General features: G+C 44.5%; 1 protein-coding gene across 4 annotated transcripts in view; it reads left to right on the forward strand.

The window, feature by feature from the left end:
- Positions 1 to 22856, forward strand: part of LOC118936589 (ABC transporter G family member 20-like) — a 71022-nt gene that overhangs the window by 18730 nt on the left and 29436 nt on the right. For all 4 annotated transcript variants that reach the window (XM_036961003.1, XM_036961007.1, XM_036961006.1 and 1 more), the window contains 5 exons: positions 4969 to 5043; positions 19500 to 19680; positions 20384 to 20480; positions 20716 to 20884; positions 22356 to 22456. In XM_036961003.1, coding sequence (XP_036816898.1) covers positions 4969 to 5043; positions 19500 to 19680; positions 20384 to 20480; positions 20716 to 20884; positions 22356 to 22456 — 623 coding nt within the window. The remainder of the gene's footprint in view (positions 1 to 4968; positions 5044 to 19499; positions 19681 to 20383; positions 20481 to 20715; positions 20885 to 22355; positions 22457 to 22856) is intronic.

The raw sequence follows: 22856 nt of genomic DNA on the forward strand, positions 1-22856 counted from the left end.
TTTAGACAACTTCTGCCTACTGTATTCCCTCTGACCTATTACCACGAGACAGATATTTAGACAACTTCTGCCTACTGTATTCCCTCTGACCTATTACCACGAGACAGATATTTAGACAACTTCTGCCTACTGTATTCCCTCCCCTCTGACCTATTACCACGAGACAGATATTTAGACAACTTCTGCCTACTGTATTCCCTCTGACCTATTACCACGAGACAGATATTTAGACAACTTCTGCCTACTGTATTCCCTCTGACCTATTACCACGAGACAGATATTTAGACAACTTCTGCCTACTGAATTCCCTCTGACCTATTACCACGAGACAGATATTTAGACAACTTCTGCCTACTGAATTCCCTCTGACCTATTACCACGAGACAGATATTTAGACAACTTCTGCCTACTGTATTCCCTCTGACCTATTACCACAAGACAGATATTTAGACAACTTCTGCCTACTGTATTCCCTCCCCTCTGACCTATTACCACAAGACAGATATTTAGACAACTTCTGCCTACTGTATTCCCTCTGACGTATTACCACGAGACAGATATTTAGACAACTTCTGCCTACTGAATTCCCTCTGACCTATTACCACGAGACAGATATTTAGACAACTTCTGCCTACTGTATTCCCTCTGACCTATTACCACAAGACAGATATTTAGACAACTTCTGCCTACTGTATTCCCTCCCCTCTGACCTATTACCACAAGACATACATTTAGACAACTTCTGCCTACTGTATTCCCTCTGACCTATTACCACGAGACAGATATTTAGACAACTTCTGCCTACTGTATTCCCTCTGACCTATTACCACAAGACATACATTTAGACAACTTCTGCCTACTGTATTCCCTCTGACCTATTACCACAAGACATACATTTAGACAACTTCTGCCTACTGTATTCCCTCTGACCTATTACCACGAGACAGATATTTAGACAACTTCTGCCTACTGTATTCCGTCCCCTCTGACCTATTACCACAAGACAGATATTTAGACAACTTCTGCCTACTGTATTCCCTCTGACCTATTACCACAAGACATACATTTAGACAACTTCTGCCTACTGTATTCCCTCTGACCTATTACCACGAGACAGATATTTAGACAACTTCTGCCTACTGTATTCCCTCCCCTCTGACCTATTACCACAAGACAGATATTTAGACAACTTCTGCCTACTGTATTCCCTCTGACCTATTACCACGAGACAGATATTTAGACAACTTCTGCCTACTGTACTCTCCATCCCCTCTGACCTATTACCACGAGACAGACATTTAGACAACTTCTGCCTACTGTATTCCCTCTGACCTATTACCACGAGACAGACATTTAGACAACTTCTGCCTACTGTATTCCCTCTGACCTATTACCACGAGACAGACATTTAGACAACTTCTGCCTACTGTATTCCCTCTGACCTATTACCACGAGACAGATATTTAGACAACTTCTGCCTACTGTATTCCCTCTGACCTATTACCACGAGACAGACATTTAGACAACTTCTGCCTACTGTATTCCCTCTGACCTATTACCACGAGACAGACATTTAGACAACTTCTGCCTACTGTATTCCCTCTGACCTATTACCACGAGACAGACATTTAGACAACTTCTGCCTACTGTATTCCCTCTGACCTATTACCACGAGACAGATATTTAGACAACTTCTGCCTACTGTATTCCATCCCCTCTGACCTATTACCACGAGACAGATATTTAGACAACTTCTGCCTACTGTATTCCCTCTGACCTATTACCACGAGACAGATATTTAGACAACTTCTGCCTACTGTATTCCATCCCCTCGGACCTATTACCACGAGACAGATATTTAGACAACTTCTGCCTACTGTATTCCCTCTGACCTATTACCACGAGACAGACATTTAGACAACTTCTGCCTACTGTATTCCATTCCCTCTAACCTATTACCACGAGACAGATATTTAGACAACTTCTGCCTACTGTATTCCATCCCCTCTGACCTATTACCACGAGACAGATATTTAGACAACTTCTGCCTACTGTACTCTCCATCCCCTCTGACCTATTACCACGAGACAGACATTTAGACAACTTCTGCCTACTGTATTCCCTCTGACCTATTACCACGAGACAGATATTTAGACAACTTCTGCCTACTGTATTCCCTCTGACCTATTACCACGAGACAGATATTTAGACAACTTCTGCCTACTGTATTCCCTCTGACCTATTACCACAAGACAGACATTTAGACAACTTCTGCCTACTGTATTCCATTCCCTCTAACCTATTACCACGAGACAGATATTTAGACAACTTCTGCCTACTGTATTCCCTCTGACCTATTACCACGAGACAGACATTTAGACATCTTCTGCCTACTGTATTCCCTCTGACCTATTACCACGAGACAGATATTTAGACAACTTCTGCCTACTGTATTCCCTCTGACCTATTACCACGAGACAGACATTTAGACAACTTCTGCCTACTGTATTCCATTCCCTCTAACCTATTACCACGAGACAGATATTTAGACAACTTCTGCCTACTGTATTCCATCCCCTCTGACCTATTACCACGAGACAGATATTTAGACAACTTCTGCCTACTGTACTCTCCATCCCCTCTGACCTATTACCACGAGACAGACATTTAGACAACTTCTGCCTACTGTATTCCCTCTGACCTATTACCACGAGACAGATATTTAGACAACTTCTGCCTACTGTATTCCCTCTGACCTATTACCACGAGACAGATATTTAGACAACTTCTGCCTACTGTATTCCCTCTGACCTATTACCACGAGACAGACATTTAGACAACTTCTGCCTACTGTATTCCATTCCCTCTAACCTATTACCACGAGACAGATATTTAGACAACTTCTGCCTACTGTATTCCCTCTGACCTATTACCACGAGACAGACATTTAGACAACTTCTGCCTACTGTATTCCCTCTGACCTATTACCACGAGACAGACATTTAGACAACTTCTGCCTACTGTATTCCATCCCCTCTGACCTATTACCACGAGACAGACATTTAGACAACTTCTGCCTACTGTATTCCCTCTGACCTACAAGACAGACATTTAGACAACTTCTGCCTACTGAATTCCATCTGCCCTATTATCACGAGACAGACATTTAGACAACTTCTGCCTACTGTATTCCCTCTGACCTATTATCACGAGACAGACATTTACATCTGAGTAATTTAGCAGATGTTGTTATCCAGAGAGATGGATCAGTTCTCACTTCTCTATTGTAGCCAGTTCCATTGTCCTGCAGAACCACTAAGGCAGAAGTGAAAGTAGTGTGAAGTGCATAGTACTGTATTCTGCATTTAGCTTCTCACACTCAACACAGATCTGATGGAAACACACTGATAAGACTCTCTATGTTCCAAATGGCACCATATCATTATTATTATTATTATAGTGCACTACTTTCTACCAGGACCCATAGGGCTCAGGTTAAAAGTAGTGCACTATATAGGGAATAGGGTGCCATTTGGGACAGGGGGTCCTTGTACCACCTGTGTAATGTATTCAGACCTGATTTAGGGCACAATCTATCACCACAGTGTGTTCTACTCTCCAGTTCTACTTCTGTGTTCTACTCTACAGTTCTACCTCTGTGTTCTACTCTACAGTTCTACCTCTGTGTTCTAGTCTACAGTACTACCTCTGTGTTCTAGTCTACAGTTCTACCTCTGTGTTCTACTCTACAGTTCTACCTCTGTGTTCTACTCTACAGTTCTACCTCTGTGTTCTAGTCTACAGTACTACCTCTGTGTTCTAGTCTACAGTACTACCTCTGTGTTCTAGTCTACAGTTCTACCACTGTGTTCTACTCTACAGTTCTACCTCTGTGTTCTACTCTACAGTTCTACCTCTGTGTTCTAGTCTACAGTTCTACCTCTGTGTTCTACTCTACAGTTCTACCTCTGTGTTCTACTCTACAGTTCTACCTCTGTGTTATATTCATCCATAAGAACTCATGGCTTCATTATAAACACCTTGTTGGTCATCAGTTTGTCAATGGCCCAATGCAGATAACAACATCAACAAATACCTAATTAGACCTAATACTTTCTAATAACCCGGAGAGAATAATCAAACTATTGATAACTGAGATCAGATCGTAATTTAACCGTGATTGCAAGAAAGCTTACAAAACAGAGTTTCAATTGAAATACTTGTGAGGTAACAACGACGCTCATTAACTTAAAAATAAAACTATACTAAGACAATAACATGTAAGAGAAAGAATACCCTACCTTGGTTAGATGACAGACTGTGGTAAAATCAGGGTCTAATAGAAAGGAAGAAATCACTAAAAACATGTGGACAGAAATCTGTTCAGAGAGCTGAGAAACAAGGTCATCTCCAGCTACAAGGTCATCTCCAGCTAAGACAATCAACAGACAACTTCTTCATAAATGAGGTGAAAGGTGATTTGGAAAAACAGACAGTTTAACAGGAAAGACACATTTAAGGGAGATATACAACTGGAAGGGGATGGGAGATTGATAGAGGATAGCTACTCTCTAGCCACTATTTTAATCATTTCTTTATTCAGTTTACAGTGAGAAAGTTATGTATCACCCAATGTGGTGACTTTTTCACAATATTGGATATGATTCCAACTATTGATTCCAACTACTGAATCAGGCCCCTCTATCAGTAGCTACAAGGCTCCAGTGTTCACAGAGAGAGAAAACCAACAAGGACAAGGACATAGGTGACATGATGACTGGGCCTGAGCCTTCACCACCTGACGTTAGTGATGTAATTATACCATGAGCAGATATCTCTCCTGTCACACTAAGATCTGTCCTACAGGAACATTCATGACTAAGGCTCTTTCTTAATCTTTCCTTGATTCCTCACATCCTCCTTCCTCAACTCCGTTGTAAATAACCCTGCTGTTTTCTATCTCTCCAGGTGGGTCTGATGAGGAATGGCCGACTGTTGGCCGAGGGACATCCAGAAACCATGATGAAACAGCACAATGCACCTGTGAGTACCCTACTGACAGAGTGGACTGCTGACAGAGTGGACTACTGACGGAGTGGACTACTGACGGAGTGGACTGCTGACAGAGTAGACTACTGACAGAGTAGACTGCTGACAGAGTGGACTGCTGACGGAGTGGACTGCTGACGGAGTGGACTGCTGACAGAGTGGACTGCTGACAGAGTGGACTGCTGACGGAGTGGACTGCTGACAGAGTAGACTGCTGACAGAGTGGACTGCTGACGGGGTGGACTGCTGACAGAGTGGACTGCTGACGGAGTAGACTACTGACAGAGTGGACTGCTGACAGAGTGGACTGCTGACGGAGTGGACTGCTGACAGAGTGGACTGCTGACGGAGTAGACTACTGACAGAGTAGACTGCTGACGGAGTGGACTGCTGACAGAGTGGACTGCTGACGGAGTGGACTGCTGACAGAGTGGACTGCTGACAGGGTGGACTGCTGACGGGGTGGACTGCTGACAGAGTGGACTGCTGACAGAGTGGACTGCTGACAGAGTGGACTGCTGACAGTGTGGACTGCTGACAGTGTGGACTGCTGACGGAGTGGACTGCTGACGGAGTGGACTGCTGACAGAGTGGACTGCTGACGGAGTGGACTGCTGACGGAGTGGACTGCTGACGGAGTGGACTGCTGACGGAGTAGACTGCTGACGGAGTGGACTGCTGACAGAGTGGACTACTGACGGAGTGGACTGCTGACGGAGTGGACTGCTGACGGGGTGGACTGCTGACGGAGTAGACTGCTGACGGAGTGGACTACTGACAGAGTGGACTACTGACGGAGTGGACTGCTGACGGAGTGGACTGCTGACAGAGTGGACTGCTGACAGAGTGGACTGCTGACAGAGTAGACTGCTGACGGAGTGGACTGCTGACGGAGTGGACGGCTGACGGAGTAGACTGCTGACGGAGTGGACTGCTGACGGAGTGGACTGCTGACGGAGTGGACTGCTGACGGAGTGGACTGCTGACGGAGTGGACTGCTGACGGAGTAGACTACTGACGGGGTGGACTGCTGACGGAGTGGACTACTGACGGGGTGGACTGCTGACAGAGTGGACCACTGACAGAGTGGACCGCTGACGGAGTGGACTGCTGACAGAGTGGACTGCTGACGGAGTGGACTGCTGACGGAGTGGACTGCTGACGGAGTGGACTGCTGACGGAGTGGACTGCTGACGGGGTGGACTGCTGACAGAGTGGACCACTGACAGAGTAGACCGCTGACGGAGTAGACTGCTGACGGAGTGGACTGCTGACGGAGTGGACTGCTGACGGAGTGGACTGCTGACGGAGTGGACTACTGACAGAGTGGACTACTGACGGAGTGGACTACTGACGGAGTGAACTGCTGACGGAGTGGACTGCTGACGGAGTGGACTGCTGACGGAGTGGACTGCTGACGGAGTAGACTGCTGACGGAGTGGACTGCTGACGGAGTGGACTGCTGACGGAGTAGACTGCTGACGGAGTGGACTACTGACGGGGTGGACTGCTGACAGAGTAGACTACTGACGGAGTGGACTACTGACGGAGTGGACTACTGACGGGGTGGACTGCTGACAGAGTGGACCACTGACAGAGTTGACTGCTGACGGGGTGGACTGCTGACAGAGTGGACTACTGACAGAGTGGACTGCTGACGGAGTGCACTGCTGACGGAGTGGACTACTGAAAGAGTGGACTGCTGACGGGGTGGACGGAGTGGACTGCTGACGGGGTGGACGGAGTGGACTGCTGACAGAGTTGACTGCTGACGGAGTGGACTGCTGACGGAGTGGACTGCTGACAGAGTGGACTGCTGACAAAGTGGACTGCTGACAGAGTGGACTGCTGACAGAGTTGACTGCTGACAGAGTGGACTACTGACAGAGTGGACTGCTGACGGGGTGGACTGCTGATGGGGTGGACGGAGTGGACTGCTAACAGAGTTGACTGCTGACGGAGTGGACTGCTGACAGAGTGGACTGCTGACGGGGTGGACTGCTGACGGGGTGGACGGAGTGGACTGCTGACGGAGTGGACTACTGACGGAGTGGACTGCTGACATAGTGGACTGCTGACGGAGTCGACTACTGACGGAGTGGACTACTGACAGAGTGGACTGCTGACAGAGTGGACTGCTGACGGAGTGGACTACTGACAGAGTGGACTGCTGACGGGGTGGACGGAGTGGACTGCTGACAGAGTGGACTGCTGACAGAGTGGACTGCTGACAGAGTGGACTGCTGACAGAGTGGACTGCTGACGGAGTGGACTACTGACGGAGTGGACTACTGACGGAGTGGACTGCTGACAGAGTGGACTGCTGACGGTGTGGACTGCTGACGGAGTGGATTACTGACGGAGTGGACTGCTGACAGATTGGACTGCTGACAGAGTGGACTGCTGACGGAGTGGACTGCTGACGGAGTGGACTGCTGACAGAGTGGACTGCTGACGGAGTGGACTGCTGACGGAGTGGACTGCTGACGGAGTGGACTGCTGACAGAGTGGACTGCTGACGGAGTGGACTGCTGACTGAGTGGACTACTGACAGAGTGGACTGCTGACGGAGTGGACTACTGACGGAGTGGACTGCTGACAGAATGGACTGCTGACAGAGTGGACTGCTGACGGACGGAGTGGACTGCTGACGGAGTGGACTACTGACAGAGTGGACTGCTGACAGAGTGGACTGCTGACAGAGTGGACTGCTGACAGAGTGGACTACAGACGGAGAGGACTACTAATAGAATTGACATCTATCAGTGTTGAAGTCTAGCATTTTTGTTGGCTAATGGGGTTGTTAGCTTTGTGAAATGTTAACGATGGTGACGACTAACAGTGTTGACCCCAAACAGTGTTGATGACTTTCCATTTAAACTCTTGACTGTTGCCTTTGTGTCCAGTTTATTTTTTCGGTCTGCTAACAGTAACCCTTTATCACCACTAGACAACAGTAACCCTTTATTACCACTAGACAACAGTAACCCTTTATAACCACTAGACAACAGTAACCCTTTATCACCACTAGACAACAGTCCTGCTGACAGTAACCCTTTATCACCACTAGACAACAGTAACCCTTTATCACCACTAGACAACAGTAACCCTTTATCACCACTAGACAACAGTCCTGCTGACAGTAACCCTTTATCACCACTAGACAACAGTAACCCTTTATCACCACTAGACAACAGTAACCCTTTATCACCACTAGACAACAGTAGCCCTTTATCACCACTAGACAACAGTCCTGCTGACAGTAACCCTTTATCACCACTAGACAACAGTAACCCTTTATCACTGCTAGACAACAGTAAGCCTTTATCACCACTAGACAACAGTAACCCTTTATCACCACTAGACAACAGTAACCCTTTATCACCACTAGACAACAGTCCTGCTGACAGTAACCCTTTATCACCACTAGACAACAGTCCTGCTAACAGTAGCCCTTTATCACCACTAGACAACAGTAACCCTTTATCACCACTAGACAACAGTCCTGCTAACAGTAACCCTTTATCACCACTAGACAACAGTAACCCTGTATCACCACTAGACAACAGTAACCCTATATCACCACTAGACAACAGTAACCCTTTATCACCACTAGACAACAGTAACCCTTTATCACCACTAGACAACAGTAACCCTTTATCACCACTAGACAACAGTAACCCTTTATCACCACTAGAGAACAGTCCTGCTAACAGTAACCCTTTATCACCACTAGACAACAGTAACCCTTTATCACCACTAGACAACAGTAACCCTTTATCACCACTAGACATCAGTCCTGCTAACAGTAACCCTTTATCACCACTAGACAACAGTAACCCTGTATCACCACTAGACAACAGTAACCCTATATCACCACTAGACAACAGTAACCCTTTATCACCACTAGACAACAGTAACCCTTTATCACCACTAGACAACAGTAACCCTTTATCACCACTAGACAACAGTAACCCTTTATCACCACTAGAGAACAGTCCTGCTAACAGTAACCCTTTATCACCACTAGACAACAGTAACCCTTTATCACCACTAGACAACAGTAACCCTTTATCACCACTAGACAACAGTAACCCTTTATCACCACTAGAGAACAGTCCTGCTAACAGTAACCCTTTATCACCACTAGACAACAGTAACCCTTTATCACCACTAGACAACAGTAACCCTTTATCACCACTAGACATCAGTCCTGCTAACAGTAACCCTTTATCACCACTAGACAACAGTAACCCTTTATCACCACTAGACAACAGTAAACCTTTATCACCACTAGACAACAGTAACCCTTTATCACCACTAGACAACAGTAACCCTTTATCACCACTAGACAACAGTAGCCCTTTATCACCACTAGACAACAGTCCTGCTGACAGTAACCCTTTATCACCACTAGACAACAGTAACCCTTTATAACCACTAGACAACAGTAACCCTTTATCACCACTAGACAACAGTCCTGCTGACAGTAACCCTTTATCACCACTAGACAACAGTAACCCTTTATCACCACTAGACAACAGTAACCCTTTATCACCACTAGACAACAGTCCTGCTGACAGTAACCCTTTATCACCACTAGACAACAGTAACCCTTTATCACCACTAGACAACAGTAACCCTTTATCACCACTAGACAACAGTAGCCCTTTATCACCACTAGACAACAGTCCTGCTGACAGTAACCCTTTATCACCACTAGACAACAGTAACCCTTTATCACTGCTAGACAACAGTAAGCCTTTATCACCACTAGACAACAGTAACCCTTTATCACCACTAGACAACAGTAACCCTTTATCACCACTAGACAACAGTCCTGCTGACAGTAACCCTTTATCACCACTAGACAACAGTCCTGCTAACAGTAGCCCTTTATCACCACTAGACAACAGTAACCCTTTATCACCACTAGACAACAGTCCTGCTAACAGTAACCCTTTATCACCACTAGACAACAGTAACCCTGTATCACCACTAGACAACAGTAACCCTATATCACCACTAGACAACAGTAACCCTTTATCACCACTAGACAACAGTAACCCTTTATCACCACTAGACAACAGTAACCCTTTATCACCACTAGACAACAGTAACCCTTTATCACCACTAGAGAACAGTCCTGCTAACAGTAACCCTTTATCACCACTAGACAACAGTAACCCTTTATCACCACTAGACAACAGTAACCCTTTATCACCACTAGACATCAGTCCTGCTAACAGTAACCCTTTATCACCACTAGACAACAGTAACCCTGTATCACCACTAGACAACAGTAACCCTATATCACCACTAGACAACAGTAACCCTTTATCACCACTAGACAACAGTAACCCTTTATCACCACTAGACAACAGTAACCCTTTATCACCACTAGACAACAGTAACCCTTTATCACCACTAGAGAACAGTCCTGCTAACAGTAACCCTTTATCACCACTAGACAACAGTAACCCTTTATCACCACTAGACAACAGTAACCCTTTATCACCACTAGACATCAGTCCTGCTAACAGTAACCCTTTATCACCACTAGACAACAGTAACCCTTTATCACCACTAGACAACAGTAAACCTTTATCACCACTAGACAACAGTAACCCTTTATCACCACTAGACAACAGTAACCCTTTATCACCACTAGACAACAGTAGCCCTTTATCACCACTAGACAACAGTCCTGCTGACAGTAACCCTTTATCACCACTAGACAACAGTAACCCTTTATCACTGCTAGACAACAGTAGCCCTTTATCACCACTAGACAACAGTAACCCTTTATCACCACTAGACAACAGTAACCCTTTATCACCACTAGACAACAGTCCTGCTGACAGTAACCCTTTATCACCACTAGACAACAGTCCTGCTAACAGTAGCCCTTTATCACCACTAGACAACAGTAACCCTTTATCACCACTAGACAACAGTCCTGCTAACAGTAACCCTTTATCACCACTAGACAACAGTAACCCTGTATCACCACTAGACAACAGTAACCCTATATCACCACTAGACAACAGTAACCCTTTATCACCACTAGACAACAGTAACCCTTTATCACCACTAGACAACAGTAACCCTTTATCACCACTAGACAACAGTAACCCTTTATCACCACTAGACAACAGTCCTGCTAACAGTAACCCTTTATCACCACTAGACAACAGTAACCCTTTGTCAACACTAGACAACAGTAACCCTTTATCACCACTAGACATCAGTCCTGCTAACAGTAACCCTTTATCACCACTAGACAACAGTAACCCTTTATCACCACTAGACAACAGTAAGCCTTTATCACCACTAGACAACAGTAACCCTTTATGACCACTGGACAACAGTAACCCTTTATCACCACTAGACAACAGTAACCCTTTATCACCACTAGACAACAGTCCTGCTAACAGTAACCCTTTATCACCACTAGACAACAGTCCTGCTGACAGTAACCCTTTATCACCACTAGACAACAGTCCTGCTGACAGTAACCCTTTATCACCACTAGACAACAGTCCTGCTGACAGTAACCCTTTATCACCACTAGACAACAGTAACCCTTTATCACCACTAGACAACAGTAACCCTTTATCACCACTAGACAACAGTAGCCCTTTATCACCACTAGACAACAGTCCTGCTAACAGTAACTCTTTATCACCACTAGACAACAGTAACCCTTTATCACCACTAGACAACAGTAGCCCTTTATCACCACTAGACAACAGTAACCCTTTATCACCACTAGACAACAGTCCTGCTGACAGTAACCCTTTATCACCACTAGACAACAGTCCTGCTGACAGTAACCCTTTATCACTGATAGACAACAGTAACCCTTTATCACCACTAGACAACAGTAACCCTTTATCACCACTAGACAACAGTAACCCTTTATCACCACTAGACAACAGTCCTGCTGACAGTAACCCTTTATCACCACTAGACAACAGTAACCCTTTATCACCACTAGACAACAGTCCTGCTAACAGTAGCCCTTTATCACCACTAGACAACAGTAACCCTTTATCACCACTAGACAACAGTCCTGCTAACAGTAACCCTTTATCACCACTAGACAACAGTAACCCTGTATCACCACTAGACAACAGTAACCCTGTATCACCACTAGACAACAGTAACCCTTTATCACCACTAGACAACAGTAACCCTTTATCACCACTAGACAACAGTAACCCTTTATCACCACTAGACAACAGTCCTGCTAACAGTAACCCTTTATCACCACTAGACAACAGTAACCCTTTATCACCACTAGACAACAGTAACCCTTTATCACCACTAGACAACAGTCCTGCTAACAGTAACCCTTTATCACCACTAGACAACAGTAACCCTTTATCACCACTAGACAACAGTAAGCCTTTATCACCACTAGACAACAGTAACCCTTTATCACCACTAGACAACAGTAACCCTTTATCACCACTAGACAACAGTAACCCTTTATCACCACTAGACAACAGTCCTGCTAACAGTAACCCTTTATCACCACTAGACAACAGTCCTGCTGACAGTAACCCTTTATCACCACTAGACAACAGTAACTCTTATCACCACTAGACAACAGTCCTGCTGACAGTAACCCTTTATCACCACTAGACAACAGTCCTGCTAACAGTAACCCTTTATCACCACTAGACAACAGTCCTGCTGACAGTAACCCTTTATCACCACTAGACAACAGTAACCCTTTATCACCACTAGACAACAGTAACCCTTTATCACCACTAGACAACAGTAACCCTTTATCACCACTAGACAACAGTAGCCCTTTATCACCACTAGACAACAGTCCTGCTAACAGTAACTCTTTATCACCACTAGACAACAGTAACCCTTTATCACCACTAGACAACAGTAGCCCTTTATCACCACTAGACAACAGTAACCCTTTATCACCACTAGACAACAGTCCTGCTGACAGTAACCCTTTATCACCACTAGACAACAGTCCTGCTGACAGTAACCCTTTATCACTGCTAGACAACAGTAACCCTTTATCACCACTAGACAACAGTAACCCTTTATCACCACTAGACAACAGTAACCCTTTATCACCACTAGACAACAGTCCTGCTGACAGTAACCCTTTATGACCACTAGACAACAGTAACCCTTTATCACCACTAGACAACAGTCCTGCTAACAGTAGCCCTTTATCACCACTAGACAACAGTAACCCTTTATCACCACTAGACAACAGTCCTGCTAACAGTAACCCTTTATCACCACTAGACAACAGTAACCCTGTATCACCACTAGACAACAGTAACCCTGTATCACCACTAGACAACAGTAACCCTTTATCACCACTAGACAACAGTAACCCTTTATCACCACTAGACAACAGTAACCCTTTATCACCACTAGACAACAGTCCTGCTAACAGTAACCCTTTATCACCACTAGACAACAGTAACCCTTTATCACCACTAGACAACAGTAACCCTTTATCACCACTAGACAACAGTCCTGCTAACAGTAACCCTTTATCACCACTAGACAACAGTAACCCTTTATCACCACTAGACAACAGTAAGCCTTTATCACCACTAGACAACAGTAACCCTTTATCACCACTAGACAACAGTAACCCTTTATCACCACTAGACAACAGTAACCCTTTATCACCACTAGACAACAGTCCTGCTAACAGTAACCCTTTATCACCACTAGACAACAGTCCTGCTGACAGTAACCCTTTATCACCACTAGACAACAGTAACCCTTATCACAACTAGACAACAGTCCTGCTGACAGTAACCCTTTATCACCACTAGACAACAGTCCTGCTAACAGTAACCCTTTATCACCACTAGACAACAGTCCTGCTAACAGTAACCCTGTATCACCACTAGACAACAGTAGCCCTTTATCACCACTAGACAACAGTAACCCTTTATCACCACTAGACAACAGTAACCCTTTATCACCACTAGACAACAGTAACCGTTTATCACCACTAGACAACAGTAACCCTTTATCACCACTAGACAACAGTAACCCTTTATCACCACTAGACAACAGTAACCCTTTATCACCACTAGACAACAGTAACCCTTTATCACCACTAGACAACAGTAGCCCTTTATCACCACTAGACAACAGTAACCCTTTACCACCACTAGACAACAGTCCTGCTAACAGTAACCCTTTATCACCACTAGACAACAGTAACCCTTTATCACCACTAGACAACAGTAACCCTTTATCACCACTAGACAACAGTAAACCTTTATCACCACTAGACAACAGTAACCCTTTATCACCACTAGACAACAGTAACCCTTTATCACCACTAGACAACAGTAACCCTTTATCACCACTAGACAACAGTCCTGCTGACAGTAACCCTTTATCACCACTAGACAACAGTAACCATTTATCACCACTAGACAACAGTAACCCTTTATCAACACTAGACAACAGTCCTGCTAACAGTAACCCTTTATCACCACTAGACAACAGTCCTGCTAACAGTAACCCTTTATCACCACTAGACAACAGTAACCCTTTATCACCACTAGACAACAGTAACCCTTTATCACCACTAGACAACAGTCCTGCTAACAGTAACCCTTTTATCACCACTAGACAACAGTAACCCTTTATCACCACTAGACAACAGTAACCCTTTATCACCACTAGACAACAGTAACCCTTTATCACCACTAGACAACAGTCCTGCTAACAGTAACCCTTTATCACCACTAGACAACAGTAACCCTTTATCACTGCTAGACAACAGTAACCCTTTATCACCACTAGACAACAGTAACCCTTTATCACCACTAGACAACAGTAACCCTTTATCACCACTAGACAACAGTAACCCTTTATCACCACTAGACAACAGTAACCCTTTATCACCACTAGACAACAGTCCTGCTGACAGTAACCCTTTATCACCACTAGACAACAGTCCTGCTGACAGTAACCCTTTATCACCACTAGACAACAGTAACCCTTTATCACCACTAGACAACAGTAACCCTTTATCACCACTAGACAACAGTAGCCCTTTATCACCACTAGACAACAGTCCTGCTAACAGTAACTCTTTATCACCACTAGACAACAGTAACCCTTTATCACCACTAGACAACAGTAGCCCTTTATCACCACTAGACAACAGTAACCCTTTATCACCACTAGACAACAGTCCTGCTGACAGTAACCCTTTATCACCACTAGACAACAGTCCTGCTGACAGTAACCCTTTATCACTGCTAGACAACAGTAACCCTTTATCACCACTAGACAACAGTAACCCTTTATCACCACTAGACAACAGTCCTGCTGACAGTAACCCTTTATGACCACTAGACAACAGTAACCCTTTATCACCACTAGACAACAGTCCTGCTAACAGTAGCCCTTTATCACCACTAGACAACAGTAACCCTTTATCACCACTAGACAACAGTCCTGCTAACAGTAACCCTTTATCACCACTAGACAACAGTCCTGCTAACAGTAACCCTGTATCACCACTAGACAACAGTAGCCCTTTATCACCACTAGACAACAGTAACCCTTTATCACCACTAGACAACAGTAACCCTTTATCACCACTAGACAACAGTAACCGTTTATCACCACTAGACAACAGTAACCCTTTATCACCACTAGACAACAGTAACCCTTTATCACCACTAGACAACAGTAACCCTTTATCACCACTAGACAACAGTAACCCTTTATCACCACTAGACAACAGTAGCCCTTTATCACCACTAGACAACAGTAACCCTTTACCACCACTAGACAACAGTCCTGCTAACAGTAACCCTTTATCACCACTAGACAACAGTAACCCTTTATCACCACTAGACAACAGTAACCCTTTATCACCACTAGACAACAGTAAACCTTTATCACCACTAGACAACAGTAACCCTTTATCACCACTAGACAACAGTAACCCTTTATCACCACTAGACAACAGTAACCCTTTATCACCACTAGACAACAGTCCTGCTGACAGTAACCCTTTATCACCACTAGACAACAGTAACCATTTATCACCACTAGACAACAGTAACCCTTTATCAACACTAGACAACAGTCCTGCTAACAGTAACCCTTTATCACCACTAGACAACAGTCCTGCTAACAGTAACCCTTTATCACCACTAGACAACAGTAACCCTTTATCACCACTAGACAACAGTAACCCTTTATCACCACTAGACAACAGTCCTGCTAACAGTAACCCTTTTATCACCACTAGACAACAGTAACCCTTTATCACCACTAGACAACAGTAACCCTTTATCACCACTAGACAACAGTAACCCTTTATCACCACTAGACAACAGTCCTGCTAACAGTAACCCTTTATCACCACTAGACAACAGTAACCCTTTATCACTGCTAGACAACAGTAACCCTTTATCACCACTAGACAACAGTAACCCTTTATCACCACTAGACAACAGTAACCCTTTATCACCACTAGACAACAGTAACCCTTTATCACCACTAGACAACAGTAACCCTTTATCACCACTAGACAACAGTCCTGCTGACAGTAACCCTTTATCACCACTAGACAACAGTCCTGCTGACAGTAACCCTTTATCACCACTAGACAACAGTAACCCTTTATCACCACTAGACAACAGTAACCCTTTATCACCACTAGACAACAGTAGCCCTTTATCACCACTAGACAACAGTCCTGCTAACAGTAACTCTTTATCACCACTAGACAACAGTAACCCTTTATCACCACTAGACAACAGTAGCCCTTTATCACCACTAGACAACAGTAACCCTTTATCACCACTAGACAACAGTCCTGCTGACAGTAACCCTTTATCACCACTAGACAACAGTCCTGCTGACAGTAACCCTTTATCACTGCTAGACAACAGTAACCCTTTATCACCACTAGACAACAGTAACCCTTTATCACCACTAGACAACAGTCCTGCTGACAGTAACCCTTTATGACCACTAGACAACAGTAACCCTTTATCACCACTAGACAACAGTCCTGCTAACAGTAGCCCTTTATCACCACTAGACAACAGTAACCCTTTATCACCACTAGACAACAGTCCTGCTAACAGTAACCCTTTATCACCACTAGACAACAGTAACCCTGTATCACCACTAGACAACAGTAACCCTGTATCACCACTAGACAACAGTAACCCTTTATCACCACTAGACAACAGTAACCCTTTATCACCACTAGACAACAGTAACCCTTTATCACCACTAGACAACAGTCCTGCTAACAGTAACCCTTTATCACCACTAGACAACAGTAACCCTTTATCACCACTAGACAACAGTAACCCTTTATCACCACTAGACAACAGTCCTGCTAACAGTAACCCTTTATCACCACTAGACAACAGTAACCCTTTATCACCACTAGACAACAGTAAGCCTTTATCACCACTAGACAACAGTAACCCTTTATCACCACTAGACAACAGTAACCCTTTATCACCACTAGACAACAGTAACCCTTTATCACCACTAGACAACAGTCCTGCTAACAGTAACCCTTTATCACCACTAGACAACAGTCCTGCTGACAGTAACCCTTTATCACCACTAGACAACAGTAACCCTTATCACAACTAGACAACAGTCCTGCTGACAGTAACCCTTTATCACCACTAGACAACAGTCCTGCTAACAGTAACCCTTTATCACCACTAGACAACAGTCCTGCTAACAGTAACCCTGTATCACCACTAGACAACAGTAGCCCTTTATCACCACTAGACAACAGTAACCCTTTATCACCACTAGACAACAGTAACCCTTTATCACCACTAGACAACAGTAACCGTTTATCACCACTAGACAACAGTAACCCTTTATCACCACTAGACAACAGTAACCCTTTATCACCACTAGACAACAGTAACCCTTTATCACCACTAGACAACAGTAACCCTTTATCACCACTAGACAACAGTAGCCCTTTATCACCACTAGACAACAGTAACCCTTTACCACCACTAGACAACAGTCCTGCTAACAGTAACCCTTTATCACCACTAGACAACAGTAACCCTTTATCACCACTAGACAACAGTAACCCTTTATCACCACTAGACAACAGTAAACCTTTATCACCACTAGACAACAGTAACCCTTTATCACCACTAGACAACAGTAACCCTTTATCACCACTAGACAACAGTAACCCTTTATCACCACTAGACAACAGTCCTGCTGACAGTAACCCTTTATCACCACTAGACAACAGTAACCATTTATCACCACTAGACAACAGTAACCCTTTATCAACACTAGACAACAGTCCTGCTAACAGTAACCCTTTATCACCACTAGACAACAGTCCTGCTAACAGTAACCCTTTATCACCACTAGACAACAGTAACCCTTTATCACCACTAGACAACAGTAACCCTTTATCACCACTAGACAACAGTCCTGCTAACAGTAACCCTTTATCACCACTAGACAACAGTAACCCTTTATCACCACTAGACAACAGTAACCCTTTATCACCACTAGACAACAGTAACCCTTTATCACCACTAGACAACAGTCCTGCTAACAGTAACCCTTTATCACCACTAGACAACAGTAACCCTTTATCACTGCTAGACAACAGTAACCCTTTATCACCACTAGACAACAGTAACCCTTTATCACCACTAGACAACAGTAACCCTTTATCACCACTAGACAACAGTAACCCTTTATCACCACTAGACAACAGTAACCCTTTATCACCACTAGACAACAGTCCTGCTGACAGTAACCCTTTATCACCACTAGACAACAGTCCTGCTGACAGTAACCCTTTATCACCACTAGACAACAGTAAGCCTTTATCACCACTAGACAACAGTCCTGCTAACAGTAACCCTTTATCACCACTAGACAACAGTAACACTTTATCACCACTAGACAACAGTAACACTTTATCACTGCTAGACAACAGTAACCCTTTATCACCACTAGACAACAGTAACCCTTTATCACCACTAGACAACAGTCCTGCTGACAGTAACCCTTTATGACCACTAGACAACAGTAACCCTTTATCACCACTAGACAACAGTAGCCCTTTATCACCACTAGACAACAGTCCTGCTGACAGTAACCCTTTGTCACCACTAGACAACAGTAAACCTTTATCACTGCTAGACAACAGTAACCCTTTATCACCACTAGACAACAGTCCTGCTGACAGTAGCCCTACATTGACCCTATTGCCTCCTACCACCCACCCACTGTAGACTCCCACAGCTATGTGAGACGTCTGACTGTGTTGACTGCTTTCTGTGTTGACTGCTTTCTGTGTTGACCACTGATCATATAAACCCTTGACTGTGTTATCTGTGTGTTCAATTGACTGTGTTGTCTATCTCCTCTACTGCCCCATCCACCCACTGCAGACCCTGGAGAAAGCCTTCCTGCAGCTGTGTGAGACCTCAGACCAGGTGGGCTCCAAACACAGCACCTCCCCTCTGGGCGGGGTCCTAGAGAGCAGCCAATCATTCGAGAGCGGCCGGGACGAGAGTCAACCAATCCTGGGAGTCGGGCCGGGACCAGTTGAAGAGCTGCCCAAATACTCAGGTAAATGTAGGGTTGTATGGAGACTACACTGTATATACTCAGGTAAATGTAGGGTTGTAATGGACACTACACTGTATATACTCAGGTAAATGTAGGGTTGTAATGGACACTACACTGTATATACTCAGGTAAATGTAGGGTTGTATGGACACTACACTGTATATACTCAGGTAAATGTAGGGTTGTATGGACACTACACTGTATATACTCAGGTAAATGTAGGGTTGTAATGGACACTACACTGTATATACTCAGGTAAATGTAGGGTTGTATGGACACTACACTGTATTTACTCAGGTAAATGTAGGGTTGTGTGGACACTATGCTGTATATACTCAGGTAAATGTAGGGTTGTATGGACACTACACTGTATATACTCAGGTAAATGTAGGGTTGTAATGGACACTACTGTATATACTCAGGTAAATGTAGGGTTGTATAGACACTATACTGTATATACTCAGGTAAATGTAGGGATGTATGGATACTATACTGTATATACTCAGGTAAATGTAGGGTTGTGTGGACACTACACTGTATTTACTCAGGTAAATGTAGGGTTGTGTGGACACTACACTGTAGACGAACACTGCTGAACATTGCTGAACATTGCTGCTTAAACTGTGTGTGTGTGTGTGTGTGTGTGTGTGTGTGTGTGTGTGTGTGTGTGTGTGTGTGTGTGTGTGTGTGTGTGTGTGTGTAGCGGACTGGAAGGTACGAGTCAGGCATGTGATGCCAAAGTGGAGGAACATCGCAGCTCTGATTATCAAGACCACGGTGCGGATGAAGAGAATGCCAGGGTGAGGATGATGATGGTGGTGGTAGTGATGGTGATAGTGATTTTGGTGGTGGTGGTGATGATGAAGGGTGATGGTGTTTATGAGGATGATAAAGATTTGAATGATGGTGGTGGTGAGGATGATAATGAGGATGATGATGAGGAGGAGGCAGATGATGATGACTAAGAGGAGTAGTAGTAGAATGAAAATGAAAGATTTCCAATAGTATTTGACCCAGTGTCTGGTATCTGTCCAGGTCCCTGTGTTTCCAGTTCCTTCTGCCAGTCATCCAGATCTCTCTGATGTGTCTGTGTATCGGAGGAGACCCCAAAGAAATACAGGTGGCTGTGGTCAACAATGAGACCTCCTCCAGCTCCTATAGCCAATCCCTGCTCTCCTTCCTGGACAACTCCAGCGTGCAACAGGTACTGGACCAATCAACTGGGTGGCATTCATTAGTGCATACCGTAGCAAAGCGTTTTGACACGGAAAAGGAAAAACAAGCGTTTCTTATTGGACAAGTTCAGGTAGTCCCTCCCTGTTTCAGTCTGGAGGCAAACTAAATGTCAGTTTGTTCGGTATTAAGGGGTCAGACAGAGTTTGTTGTGGAGGAGGGGCACGACCTAAAAGAGGAAGTAAGAAGAGTTACACTCTACACTCAGTCCCTGTTTACCTCTAGGTAGCTAGTTTCACTTCTGCTCCGCTCTTTATCATTCCAAAAACACGTTCATGTGCTGTGTGTCTGTACAGAAACAAGCCAAGCAAAAGCACTTTCAGAGCGAACTCTATAATTCACCTTTAAATTGTGTGTTTTGTTATTACAGTACGGCGAAACAGTCAGAGTATCTACCACACTGTCCTCCTGGTCAAAATCCCGTGAGCAAAATTACATCTAAAAGATGTATAGAGTACCACATTATGAGTTATAATACCCATAAAACCTAGCGGTCAAACAGGGAAATGGTTCCAATCGTTTTTCCACCACTAATTTTTCCCATAGTGGATTTTAGAAACACTTCGAATAAGGGCTGTGTTTCGTGTAATTCTTACCCTGGGGTGACGTTTTGATAACTGTAAATCTCTCTAGGACTTAAAAAAAAAAGAAATGTAACCTTTATTAAAACAAGGTGCATTTTTCCTTGCTTTGACTGTGATATGTGATTGTTTATCTACCTTAGTTGAATGCTCTGACTGAAAGTCTCTCTGGATAAGAGCATCTGCTGAATTACCAAAATGGAAATCTGGAAATGAACATTATTCTAATGAGCTCCGCCCCCCAAATAAAGACCACATTTGATTGGTCTGAACCGGACCAAATCTTAACCAATCATAATGTCTGTTTCACAAGTTTGGACAGTACAGTAGAGTACAGTGCAGTGCTGTACGGTATACTTTTTTGGGACCAAATTGAGGCTGGACCGGATGTGTTTGGACGTTGAGATTAAGGCGTGTACAGAGGTGACCAGAAAACGTTGTCTGTGGTTGTTGAAATCAAAGCCAGGGCAGACGTCATTTCAACATCAATGGACAAAGGCATTGGACCGTGCTCACTGGGAAGTAGTCCACTAGATGGAGGAATAGGGTGTAACACTGTCCTCCTGGTCAGACTTAGTCCACTAGATGGAGGAATAGGGTGTAACACTGTCCTCCTGGTCAGACTTAGTCCACTAGATGGAGGAATAGGGTGTAACACTGTCCTCCTGGTCAGACTTAGTCCACTAGATGGAGGAATAGGGTGTAACACTGTCCTGCTGGTCAGACTTAGTCCACTAGATGGAGGAATAGGGTGTAACACTGTCCTCCTGGTCAGAGTTAGTCCACTAGATGGAGGAATAGGGTATAATTTAAGACCTAGCTATTGTCACTGATGCTGTCCCCTGTCCCTCCCTGCCCTAGGTGAACCTGTCCCATGCTGAGGCTTTTGCAGGGGCCTATAACGGAGAGTACTGGGCCGTCATCGGGTTTGGAAAGAATTTTACCAGCTACCTGACCAAGAGGTGAGACCTACCTCTGGACCTGTCTCTAGTCTAGTCTCATCTTCTTCCCTTGTTCTTCTGTTCTCCTGTCTTCTCTTCTGTTCTCCTGTCTTCTCTTCTCTTCTGTTCTCCTGTCTTCTCTTCTGTTCTCCTGTCTTCTCTTCTGTTCTCCTGTCTTCTCTTCTGTTCTCCTGTCTTCTCTTCTGTTCTCCTCTCTTCTCTTCTGTTCTCCTGTCTTCTCTTCTGTTCTCCTGTCTTCTCTTCTCTTCTGTTCTCCTGTCTTCTCTTCTGTTCTCCTGTCTTCTCTTCTGTTCTCCTGTCTTCTCTTCTGTTCTCCTGTCTTCTCTTCTCTTCTGTTCTCCTCTCTTCTCTTCTGTTCTCCTGTCTTCTCTTCTGTTCTCCTGTCTTCTCTTCTCTTCTG

Source organism: Oncorhynchus mykiss, chromosome 23 (assembly GCF_013265735.2).
Source record: "Oncorhynchus mykiss isolate Arlee chromosome 23, USDA_OmykA_1.1, whole genome shotgun sequence".
Taxonomy (NCBI): domain Eukaryota; kingdom Metazoa; phylum Chordata; class Actinopteri; order Salmoniformes; family Salmonidae; genus Oncorhynchus; species Oncorhynchus mykiss.